A 12,991-nucleotide genomic window follows, 5' to 3' on the forward strand; every position below is an offset into this window, starting at 1 on the left:
AACAAGCCAGATATGTGGATTTTGCAGAATGCCGCATCAACTTCAACTCGACTCGAGCTGTAGTGTCACTTGACTAATAGTGAATCGCGCTATGTTCTTTTTCAGGAAGGCCTATCATAACTGTGAACCGCACCCTCTCTGTTGTTTCCTCATCGGTGCTCAAGTAGTTAGTCATACTGACAACTCAGAGACCTGCCTGTATTAACTACATTACTTTTATTATGCCTGCATTTCTGTCTGTGCTCGTCTGTGCTTTATCCTCGGTGTGAAGCTTTGGCAGGTTACTTGCGTAGTTTGGCATACCGGCACTACCAAACTTGCTTTTGTGACTCATTGGCAAAGACATACTTGTCTGCTGTTCATGTCATCTTCATCTTCCCTCATGACCTTGCACCAGCTTCTAAGACCTTGGACTCGAACGGAGACCGTATGCCTTCATCCATAGCGTGAGGATTCATTTTGTAAAACAACATGAATTAATCAGAAAAAGTATCTCTTCAAGACCAGAGACACACGAGACGATTTGAACAAATTAGCTAAAGGGCTTGGCCTACTGGTAAAAGATGATGCAATCAATAAGGGAAGGATATCCATGTTCAGGCATGATGGATCATATCGAGCGCTCATTATGAGGATTACTTCACAGTGCTACAGTCTCGCTCTCTTACACAGAAATAGCTAAATTTGGGGGGGTTGGCAGCTTTTCATGCATTCAGCTATTACCGCGTTTCATTTGACTGGGCGAGCGCGTGGCACCATCAATGTTAACAACATTGCAAGTGATGGCTCCACTCCACCTCATTAGTTGTACAGCTGTAGAAAGATGTTTGTTCATGTTAATCTGAACTCAACTTATTCCAAAGTGTGTTTGCATCGTATTGTAAGTGTATGAATATGTAGCCGGTATATACCTTGAGCTACAGTAAGGAATACATACATTAGATATCTTGACAGTCTAATTTTAACTGAGCAGTGCAGTTCCATTGGTTATCATATGCAATTATTAGCATTTCAGTTGTCAAAAATTGTTAAGGCAACCTGATAAAAAGATTTGATTGTCACCTTTTTTACTTCTACTTTAATAATTTTTTCTCTATAGCCAATTTACCCCAATAAAGACACTCAACAAATTTCGCCCCACTTAGATGGGTGTGACAATCAGTGGATCTTATCTTATCTTATCTTATCTTAAAGCCTGAACCATGAAAGATATGAGAGAAAATTCTTCTTCTTCTGTAAATAGAGTATTTATTGGTCCTTTTGAGCAAACAAATTATTATTTTTTTTAAATCAACTTCCACATATGACTTTTGATTTGTGTCATATTTGATACATCTGGTCACAATGATTAAAATTTGTACATTTATAACTGTCAAAAATATAATAATAAACAAACATATTAGTATTAGTATAAAAATCTGAAAGAACATTTCTCACTAATAATAAGTATAGGTGTATCTCCTTTCTCAATTGGCACGCTCTTGTAAGGTCGCTGGAAAAGCCATCAGCTGGGTGATACTGCCCTCTAATGGATTAACCGTTATATATATATATATATACGGTAGTTGCTGAAAAACATGCTTTAGGGATGCACCCCCCACACCTCCCAAACCTTAATAAAGTTTTTCATGTTGATCGCAAAGCTCCTTCTATTGTTGCTTTAAATAACCAGCTCTGAAAATCCTTATCTTCAGTGACAATGCAGTTTCTTTCACTGCTGTACCACTTCTTGAATAATTGAAATACACGCAGTGTGACACCAATCCGTGGTGCTGCTATGATTGATTGACATGCAGACTGCCAAATAGTTGCATGAACAGTGGCTGAAAATCCAAAAGATGGTACTGTCAGTCAGACTGTGCAGGGAGGTAGAACAGAGGTAGTGCTGATTTTGAGGTAGTTACTGGTCAATCTTGAATCAGATGATAACACAAAAGTGGCTTTAGATACGAGTTTTTTCCAGGTCCATACTGTGCTCTCTCTTAAAGGAATATAGATTGGGCCTTATCTTTTTTTTTTTTCACCCTCAGTCCACACGTCTCCTTTTTTTCTATCTAAAAAAACGTGGTGCGCTAACTAGCGGACCGCCAGGCTTCCCGTTTTGTCTCCCTCTGTTGGTCATTCTTATTTTTCGTGTTTCTAAGACGGGTTGTAACTGTGAAGATGAATTATTTGTGTGTGTTTACATGCTTGGTTAATAAATCTGATTCTAAAAATTATTTGCTACAAAGAATGCATCATTGTTCATATACAGTATCTATTCTATACCAGTGACTGCAGAAAAATGAAATGCTCTTCCACGAGATGGCAAAAGGTACAATCCACCAGCTGGCATTCATTCAACAGAATAATAGCATTGTGTTAAACTAAAAATAGATTTCGCACATGAGCAAGTAAAACAATTTTTTTTCTGTATATACAGATTTTGTGACATTTTTGTTTGGTTGTGTGCCAGGAGATTTTCCTCGTGTAAAATATGTACCTTTGCTCATTAAAGGTTGTAAAGCACTGATCAAAGTTGTATGATGCGCATGCAGTGTGCGTTGGGTGCAGTGCAACGTTTGTATTTACAGTAGATAACGCCTGCAATCCAAAGGTCACGCATAGCGACGAGGCTACATTTGCTATCAAGGTGCCATCCAATGTCAAAGCGAGCCGCAACGTCGCTCTCCCTTTGGTTTGAAACACATCTAAGCATGATGCTTGGTCATCATGACTTGGGCTGCGCTGGTGCAGGGCTTTGTTACAGCACGTTGCAGTGCTGCAGTGGCGTAACATTCACACTTCCTAGCATTGCTAAAAGTGCACACGCTGTTCTAGGAAAAATGATTTCCCTATACCGTACAGGGTGTGGTGATTTACCACCCACCTTTTTGATAAGAGCAGAATTATCCCTCGGGAGCCTAACCATTCAAATTCCACAGAACTGGAAAGTATGTTGTGAACGAAAAAAGACAAAAAACATTCTTTATTATTGTTATGATAATACAAATACCAAACATGACCAAAAACACATCTGTGTGAGCTTTAATGACAAAACACTTAATGTTAGAACGCATAGGAGAAAACAGTTTGACTCTTTTTCACTCTGGCAGCAGACAGGTCAGCCTTCTCCTGGCTCCGCCTCCTCTCACCTGGCGCTCAGCCCAGAATGTTGCTGCAACTCTGCTAGCTCCCATTGGCCCACACTCTCGCAGAGCTTCGCAAAGGAGGGAAATGACTAACCTCTTCCCCTTTGTGCCCTGCCTCAACTTCCCCTTTTCTTTCACTCTCTTCCCCTCTTTCATCTTCAGACACATTTGCAATGGCTACCTTTGCTGCACTCCACTGTAAGTGATACAGGATTTTTTATTTTTTTTAATCTCATTTCATTGCGTCGACGTGGTGGAAAGTTGAATGGCTGCTTTGTACGCGCCAATGCGTTGAGCGAGTGTGTGTTTGTGTGCGCCGTGGCATGATGAGCGTGTGCGCACCATGTGTGTTTAGAGCAGTGGGCGGGTGAAAGTTTTATTTGTCTAGCTGACAACCGACGCATTTCTGACATTTTTACACATGCTTTAAACCCACAGCTGCATACTTTACTTGACTTAAAACTAGGGGTGTCAAAATTTGTGCGTTAATTTTGAGTTAATTTAAAGTTCCTTTAACGTCACTTTAACGCGCGATGACCGCCCTTACTTGGAAAGCCTGTACTGGGGGAATTCCAGTCGCAACGCAGCAGACACGTCCGTGTCAAAATTTAGCAGTTGTAAATGTATGATTTAATCATTAGTGCTGTCAAAGTTAAAGCATTAGTTAATAAATCACAAAAAATATCACATTAATCATGTATTAACGCAGATTAATCATACTATTAATGTTGACCGCAGATGATCCTTTAGCTGACAGCAGATTGTGTTTGAGCAATAAACATAACTACATGCATTAAAGTAAAGCATTTAATAAATGTTTGTGTATGATATTCAGAATATTTGTTCGCGTCAAAATGTTGGGGTATTTCCCCCCCACCCCCCATTTTAAATTATGCAAGTGATTAACTGATTAGAAAAAAAGGAGGATGAGCGTGTGTAGTGGATCAAAAAATCTTAAAGACATCCTCATAACATTAAATGTCGAAAGAATTAACACATAAAAGGTGATCTTCAAATTTGGTGGGCAAAAAATGGTGATTAAAAAAGCCTTTTTAGTTAAGTTAATTACAATTCTAAGATGTGATTAATCTGGCTAAAAAATTTAATCATTTGACAGCTCTAATAACAATGTATACATATATGTGGAGACTGGGGTCAAGTTGTATTTTACAATTTTAAAAATGTACAGAATTTCACAAGTTACTTCATGTTAGATAGCTCTTCATAAGAAAAGAAAAATGATCTGAGCTGTCACCAACATCTTACAAATGCAAGTAGGCCATCTAGTGGCAGAAAAATGACCAACGCAAATCAATATCACCCCATTTTTTACAGTACAATACATCTTTTTAACTTAAATAAAATGTTATGATTCATTATGAAATTACTGTATCAATGACTAAAGGATGCAGGCATATTCCGATTTAAATTTTTTCCCACTTTTATGTTAACAAGAGTTTGAAAAGTTGTTGTGCATTTTATTGTACATTTAGAACAGATATAAAATTTGCGATAAATTGTCAGTTAACATGGAAGTCATGCGATTAATTACAATTACAATTTTTTATTGCCTGACACCCCTACTTAAAACAAAAGGTCTCAACTTGATCCCAAAGAATGACAAAAAACTTTGCAGACCTGTACCATCAGCCCAAGTTCTCATTTTTCTCTCTCTCTCTCTCTCTCCCCAGAGGAAGTGCCTTTGCTGATGTGTGCCGCAGCTTTGACCTGCTTCTACCGCTGAAGCTCTCTCTCCTCCCCGCCCCTCCTGCCTCGCTCGCTTGCTGCCATAGCGCAAGGCAAGGTGGCCGCGCCCTCCTCTGACTGCGCTCCGACCCGTTTGTCCATCCGCCGTCATCGCCATCCACCCCCTCCCAAGTGGGCTGCAGCCTCCGCGAAGCCTCACCTGAAACCCCAGCAGCCCGATCCACCACAAGGCCCACGCAGAGCATCACACACCTTGCCTTTACTTACCTTCGCCTTGGACCCGCTAAGCCTCCACACGGTCCTCAGTGTCCTTAATCCCCCACCCCGCCCCAAAGCAGACTACACCCAGACGATCACCTTTGTTGCCTGTTTCACTGCATCTTAACCAGAGGGCTTTCGCTCCTATGCCACTTTGGCTCGTGAATGTTCCAGAAAAGAAGAGTCAGTGAGCAATAAGAGTGCACATTCAGGCGGGCTGCCTCCTGGATAAAATCAACATTCTTGATTGGGAAGATGGCGCAATAATATTCACAGCCTTACTTCGTCCTGCAACATTTCACCCTGGACGCTTCTCAGTCAATAGGAAACTTCTTTTTTTTCTTAATTGTCATCTCAACCTTGCAGGCAATATCAGTGTAAACACACAAACATAAATCGTGGATTAAAAACCCAAGCGGTACTTTTACCAACCAAACCGATCTCAGCTGGGAGCTTGTTTTTGTGCCAGCGCGTTGCCATGGCGATGAACATAGCACAGATCCGTGACACAAAGTGGCTGACGCTCGAGGTATGCAGGGAGTTCCAGAGGGGCACGTGCTCCCGCTCCGACCAGGAGTGCAAGTTCGCTCATCCGGCCAAAAGCTGCCAGGTGGAAAACGGACGGGTCATCGCTTGCTTCGACTCACTCAAGGTAAGAAATCGAAAAGAAGCGGGGCAACGGGAAGTTGGTGGTGGGTGTTTTAGAGAACCAGACGTTACACGATAAAGCCCATTGATAAGACAGTGAGCACATGCCGCGTGGCAGACATTAAATCACAAGCTACAAATAACAGTCTTTTACGGCCAGTGCAGAGCGCACCATCTGGTCCCAGCATGTGCTCTCCCTTGTTACGCCCATTTCTGGTCAGGTGATGAGAACATGTGATTAAGAGCCCAGAGAGGTTTGGGAAAAGAGGCAAATCAGGCTGGGTTCAGGAAGCAGACGTTTTGTGGCGCTCCACTGGTTGGTGTGTGATTACACTAAACACTCTTGCGTGAACGTGGAGCATCAACACAAACTTCTGCTCACATACCAACTGGGATGCCCTCAGCTCCACGTCTGAGCAACAAGAGAGAAGTGAGGCACACAAACCACTTCCTGCGCCTTGAGGCAGTTAGAGGGGGTTTGTTTGTCTTCTATGAATACAAGCGTATACTACTGTATTTTGAATCTACTTTTTAGGCAACAGCAAGAAATCAACTTTTCCTTTATCTCCCACCTCCCTGTGTTTTTCACACATTTTATAAGGGCTCGAATCTCCAAACATGGGCGGGCCTTACCTTTAACTTTTGACCCACTTGTACGTTTTCTGAGCTCGCATCCTTCCCTACAGATGGTGGTGACTCATGGCCATTGGAAGTATGCGAACAGGGCAGGGTTAGGATGAGGACAGTTTGTCAGTCCACTCAGAAAGAAGACCATGTGTACAGCCAGATGTGGTCAACTCTTCCCAAATTACATCATGCGTGTATCTAATTTATAAACAAGCGAGAAGAAGTCAGGTGGGCCTGGGCTTTATTTATATATCACTTTAACTCATTCACTCCCAGCCATTTTCACTGAAGCAACCCCCTTCTCTCCCAGTTGGTTTACTGGAATTTTGAATGATTTTGCAAGGCCTCCAGAATATATAAACCATGTAACCTACCAAAAGAAAGATTTAGTCTCTTCTTTCATCAGGAAAAAAAAAAGTATATTTCTATCTGTTTCAATTTTGCAACAATTAGCTTTAGAATCTATCTAAGTTTCACCATTATTGACAAACCTGTTGAAAACAGTGGGGGGAAGGGCTTTTTGCAACATGGCCCTTGTTGATCTCTTATACTCTGCTGCCACCTGCGTGCCTTTTTTGTAATAATTATAATTGCCTCAAGCTTTCTCTTCACTTCAGAGGCTGCAGCAAAGCCTTCTGTATGCTCTAGCATAAAAAAAAAAACATAAAACGTATAAATACGTTCTTGGGACCATTGTAATATTTAAAATAGACCGTATTTATACGTTTTTGGGAGCATACGACCAAAGCTGCATATAAAGTGCTCTAAATAAAGTAAAAACCAGGCATATAAAAAACTAAAACAGTTAAAACAACAACTTAACATCAAGACAGTAAATACAAGAAAACACTAAAACAATACCGACAACGGAAAAAGCTCGATACCCTCTGAGCATCCGCTTGTACCTCGGTACCTCCAGTCGCATCTAGTCTGCTGACCTGAGGAAACGATTAAACTACAGGACTAGATGACGTGCATAAAATGTATTATGTTAGCGGGTGAGCTCTGCCGTATCCCTGCTGACCAGATGAGAGGCAGATTACATCTTGGAATGGTTGCCAGCCAATCAAAATTCATCAAATCTGGACAAAATATAGAGAGTATTGGTGTTTTGGATCCTGAAAACACAATGTTCCACCCTTCGAAACACTTTACAGTTCATAAATTGAACTTCGAAAATACAAAATGAAGAATAAATACCGGTGCTGTAAATCCTTGTCCAATTATTAAATGGAAGATGAAGAAAAACGGTAGGATTTACTGCGCCAAAAGATGCATTAACTCACAAGGATGCCAGGTTCTGGTTAAGGTAAGCCATTTTAAACTAAAAAGAAAAACTTCGGTGTCGAAATTAAGCGGACATCTCATTATCCTCACGTACACGCCGGGCTCCGGTACTCCGTTTTTTGGGCACTCTGAATAACCGAACAGCAAATTTGAACAACCTTCTGAGTTCCCGGTCTGGGTGAAGCAGTGCGCTCGGATCGTATTTCCAAATGCACCCACGATGAGGAAATGGGGATTTTGAGGGCGACAAGCTCTAATGTTAATGGTCTTGGTTTTTATAAAACAAAATCCCCCCCAGAAAATGTTGCCTTTTTTTTTGACTGGTCTGACTTCGAAGTCATTTAAATACCAAGAAAACCCGCAAAATAATGAAAACCTTGAAATAGAAAGTAGCCGTGATAACCGAACAGCAAAATAGTGAGGGAACACTGTTCAGTTCACTGCCTGGAGAATGTGATAAAAAGATATAAAGTACACCATGGAGAGGTATTCCAAAGCCTATTTCGGGTAAGTAAGACCAAGCAGTGAGCATAGCGTTTTGAGCATAGTAATGACAAGCTCATCTGTATGCGCAACAAAAAACAAACCTTAAAATTGAATGAAAAAACAATTCATAGTCTAAAACAATTGGCGATACAAAATCCTTTCTCTAGGTACGACTAAATAGATTATCATTTGACCACTTTGGAAATGCCACAAAAGCAAGTACAGATGACCCTCATCTGTCTGAATGCCGTTCAATACAGTGTCGACTTTCACTGACGCAGCAGCGCAGCAGCAACGCGCTGGCTGAAACCTCTCAATACGAGAACACGTGTTTAAATTGTCATCTCGCTGACAAGAGTCAGCTACCGACCGGGAAAGCGTAACTGGCAAACATACAGGAGTTGTTCGAGTGAACTAAGGAGCCTATTTTGGTACTCAGACTGATACTAGGACTGATTTTCCACTAGGGTTTTGTGCATTAATGTAGATGGCTGTCTTTTTTTCTCTCTTTTTTTCCAACGGGTGACCCATTTTTTCCACTTGTAATGAAACACCGCAAATCTTGAAAAAAAATCACAGTGGAAACAGGATGACATAATTTATGTATCAAGTCTCTTGATGTGTTTGTCGCAGGTTTGTTTTGTTTTTATTTGTTCATTTTTCCTTTCGGACAATCATAGAGACAATCATAGAGTTCCCAGAATGCAATAGGATGCAGATAATCAAAGTGGTAATTCGCCACATATCTAGTTGTTGATTGATGCAAAAGTTCGTCTTCCCAATAGTCTTTGTTGGTCAAAACGTTGATTTGTTCTCTTTTTGATCAGTTTGGTCCAGCAGCATTGGATAGCTAAGGATAAATGGCAGCCCGCATCCAGCCTCACCCTTCAGTCGGTTTCTTCCTCGTTAGATCACCTAAAACCATCATCACTCATGGTAACATTTCCCCATGTCGCTCGTCACCCCCATTATGCCATGGCCTGACCCCGCCCCCTTCTTCACTGTCCTACAGCCTCTTGGATATGCATGTGCTCACTTATAACTGCATGTGAGTGAGGATCGACCTTCTTCTGGAGAGAATAAAATTAGAACAGGTCTCACATGATCATCAGCGCATAGCTGAATAGGTCACGCCCAAACCCAGTCATTTCACCAGCAGTCTGTGTCTCTCTCTCGCTGGCCTCTTTTTTTCATGCTGCAAACACATTTGCTTGCCCAATAAGGAATTTGGGAACAGAGTTTGTACTTGGGCCGGACCGATATGCATTTTTTTTGAGACCGAATCCAATACCGATTTTTGACTGAAAAAAATACTGATTACTGATTAATCTGCCGATTATTAAATAAAAATAAAATAAAAAAATTATATATATATATATATATATATATATATATATATATATATATATATATAAAATGCGATTAAATTATTTTAAAATAACTTTTCCCACAGCATTTGTGTGTGAATATTCGTTATTTGACGAAAACACTCCCAAAGTCGATGCTAACATCCCTTAAGCATTTAAATGGGATCCTCCATTTACTAAAACAAAGCATATTTTGTATTTATTTAAATATACAGTGGATTGCCGTGTGTTTAGTTTTACAGGTCACACCAACTGGGGTGTCATTAAACAGCTTAAAGAACACTTAGGGACAACAGAATCACATACGCTAAACACTTGCTCGTCGCTAATGCTACGCAATAAAAAATGGCGTATTCAGGGTACTTTCACATTATATATATATATATATTTTTTTTTAAATTAATTCATTTTTATTTTTTTTTATTTTTTTCTGGAGAGCTCAGTATTGTTCATTCGGTAATTTTACCGATTTGACATGTCATCATCATTGCTCTCCTTTTTTTTTTGTATGTGGGTGATAATGTGTGTGTGCGTGTGTATTCATTAGTTCACCTAAAACCTATTTTAAAAATCCCATACCGTTCACCTAAACCGAACACTCCCCGCCAGAGTCGTGAAGCCGACCAAAGAAAAGAAAGGAAATTATAAAGGGAAAACAATCGGTCATTTGGCCCAATTGGCTGATGTTTGAAGGGCAATAATCGGCCGATTATAATCAGCGGCTGATTAATCGGTCAGGCCCTAGTTGATAACACACTAGATATAAGACAATTTTTATTTTATTTTTTTTTTACGAGATTTTCATGACATTAAGTAGTTATCTCCCTCAAATAAGATAATGAATATGTTCAACTAGGCCTTGCTGTGTGTGCAAATTAGCTCGCAAACTGCTCTCCCTGCTGTCTGCATGTGTTTGGTGCGGCGCAGGCAGCTCAGCGATGTGGAAGAGGTGTAAATATTTAGAGAAGGATAATGGCTGGCTGGACCCCCTGATTCTAAGGTTGGCTTGTAACTTTTTAATGATTAACTCCTGAGCAAAAGGTTAAGTGCGAAACTTGCAAATAGTCACACTTGTAACACTTGCGATTGAAAAGTGAGGCTCCTGCAGCGGGCATGAACGGTGGAATAAACCAAACACATCAAACAGAGGGTGAATGTTTATATATTGATGGACTGATTTCTAAATGAAACTTTAACAGGTTCATATTTTTGCTGCATTTGCAAAAGAAAATGTAATAGTAGACTTTCCACTCAATGTCACTAGTAGACTTTGCATTCATTTAATCGGTGGTATGGGATCGGGCGATATTTTGCATTTTATCAAAAATTCATGATTGGCTGTAACGTCTTAACCCCTGGGCGTTATTTTATTTTGAAATGGCTTGGTCAGAACCAACAAAAAGCCAAAAAATGGTCAAATAACGCCCAGGGGTTAATTTGTCGTCATTGATCGGATCTGCAAAATAAGTCATTACAGTCTCAGTGTTTCCCAGATCTGTGGCAGGCTGCCACAAATAGATTTTGGCGCTTCCTGCCAATATCTAATCAATGTATTAACTTTCTTGTGCTGCATTCTTTTGGACGTTAATCTTTAGAGATTCAATATTTTATTTTCATAAATAACATCCAGAAAAGTATGTTTAGACTTTGGAAGTACCTCGATTTATAAAATGTGATCTGCTCCAAGAGCGAATTGGAGTCAGGAGTCAGCCAACCTAAAGTTGATTGTCTTTAAATTTAGGAACGTTAAGCATTTTTGCTACGCTCCCTAAGAGTGGCCATAAAGATTTCCGCAAGAACACGTGTGAACAAGTGCGGAATGCATGAAGAATAATCCTAGCGTGTTGGCTAATGACTTACAGAAATCTCTGGTACACGCTAACAACTTTGTTGACAAATCTATTATAAGTAACACATTAAACATCAATGGATTTTCATTGAAGGACACGGACATGGAGGAAGCTTCTGTTGTCCAATAAAAAGTTCACAAAAGCCTCTGAATGTTCCACAGCACTACCAGTAAAAATTGTGTAGACAGATGAATTCAAAGTGGAGTTCTTTGGGGAAAAAACAAAAAACAGGAAGAAGAAAAACACTGTGACTTCACTCCTCCCTCCATAGCTTTGCATCTCTGCAGGAATGGCAGTACACCAAGGCAGCTACATTGCTACCATGACTTAATCATGATGGAGTATTGCCAAACATGAAACGTTACTGGTTTATCGTATTTTTTTATTTTTTTTCAAATGTACGATCATTCAAAAGAAGAGGGGTGATCGATTTACCTGATGACTCAATTGGAAGGGAATGCTGCAGCATGACCTTGAGAGCAATTGACACCAAACACCCCAATAATATTACTGAACTGATACAGTTTTGTAAAGAGGAATTGTCCTGTTCCTGTCCTGCGTCTGTTGTGCCGGTTTGATCTACAGGACACGTTTGGTTGAGGTTATTGCTGCCAAAGGAGTGTCAACCAGTTCTGAAATCCAAAAGTTCACATAACACAACCTTGCAGTGCAATGTTTATGTGTTGTGTTCAATAAAAACAGAAACAATTGTTGGTGGGGTAAAAGTTTATCATGACTTATATATGAAGATAAAATACTTTTTGTTGAAAATTTAGACCACCCTTTGTAGCTTTTTTTTTTTAAAATTTTTTTTTTACAAGTGCTTGTAGAAAACATCACACAAAAATGACAATATTTGACACATCAGGGTTGTCGGTTTATTTTGTGAAAATATTAATAAACAATTTACCATTATAGGTCTGTTTTCTGTCCTGAAGTGTATTCGTTCTCATAAAAAGCAAACACAGTAATGAGAGGTGTGCTAAACCTGATGGGTGAATTGTTGTAATTACCTGCAACCACATCATTTAGGTAATTATGTTTTTTTTTTTTTGTTATTGTCATGACCGAAACGCATTGCCTAATGATTTGTCTCATTTTCATGTGGGAAAGAATATAGCATGTATGAAATAAGTCATTTGAAGCAAGCATACTCTCATCATCCATTTTCTTTCCACTGGTAGTTATTTTCACTTTCCCTCCATCTTGATTTCCCGCTCACTCTGGTTTTTACTTCAAGCCACACCCATGGGTCACATTACACGCACACACAAGCCGCTCCGTGTGGTTTTTAGGTAAATGACATCAACCCTGACCTGGTGCGAACCCACCAGCAGCAGGGCCTCGACTAACCAAACAAGGCCCACTCTGTCGTGAAGCGAGCGGCCGCGGTAACGGTCTGGAACGAGAGAAGTTTGAATACATACCGCCATGCCATTAACCTCGTAGCCTGTCTGCTCGCTCGCTCGTCCGACACACCCACCGTCATCATGTCTGACTTGTGAGGAAAAACAGGCCGACCGTGTGCACATGCACGTGCGTGTTATGTCTGTGTTTGTGGTGCTGTTGGAGCAGGTTCCTACTCCCAGCCAAGATTACATTCCCACAGAGCCGAAGGCCTCATACCTTA

General features: G+C 40.3%; 1 protein-coding gene across 42 annotated transcripts in view; it reads left to right on the top strand.

Annotated features, from left to right (window-relative positions):
- Positions 1–12,991, top strand: part of mbnl1 (muscleblind-like splicing regulator 1) — an 86,751-nt gene that overhangs the window by 26,562 nt on the left and 47,198 nt on the right. For 41 of the 42 annotated variants that reach the window (XR_013291400.1, XR_013291408.1, XR_013291409.1 and 38 more), the window contains one exon: positions 4,823–5,748. Coding sequence is in view for 28 of the 42 variants with exons in the window: in XM_077559815.1 (XP_077415941.1) it covers positions 5,575–5,748 (174 nt within the window). In the remaining 14 variants the exon portion in view is untranslated. Of the gene's footprint in view, positions 1–3,293; positions 3,330–4,822; positions 5,749–12,991 lie in introns of all 42 variants that reach the window. The other variant, XR_013291405.1, reaches the window with a different exon arrangement.

This window comes from Vanacampus margaritifer, chromosome 2 (genome assembly GCF_051991255.1).
Source record: "Vanacampus margaritifer isolate UIUO_Vmar chromosome 2, RoL_Vmar_1.0, whole genome shotgun sequence".
NCBI lineage: Eukaryota > Metazoa > Chordata > Actinopteri > Syngnathiformes > Syngnathidae > Vanacampus > Vanacampus margaritifer.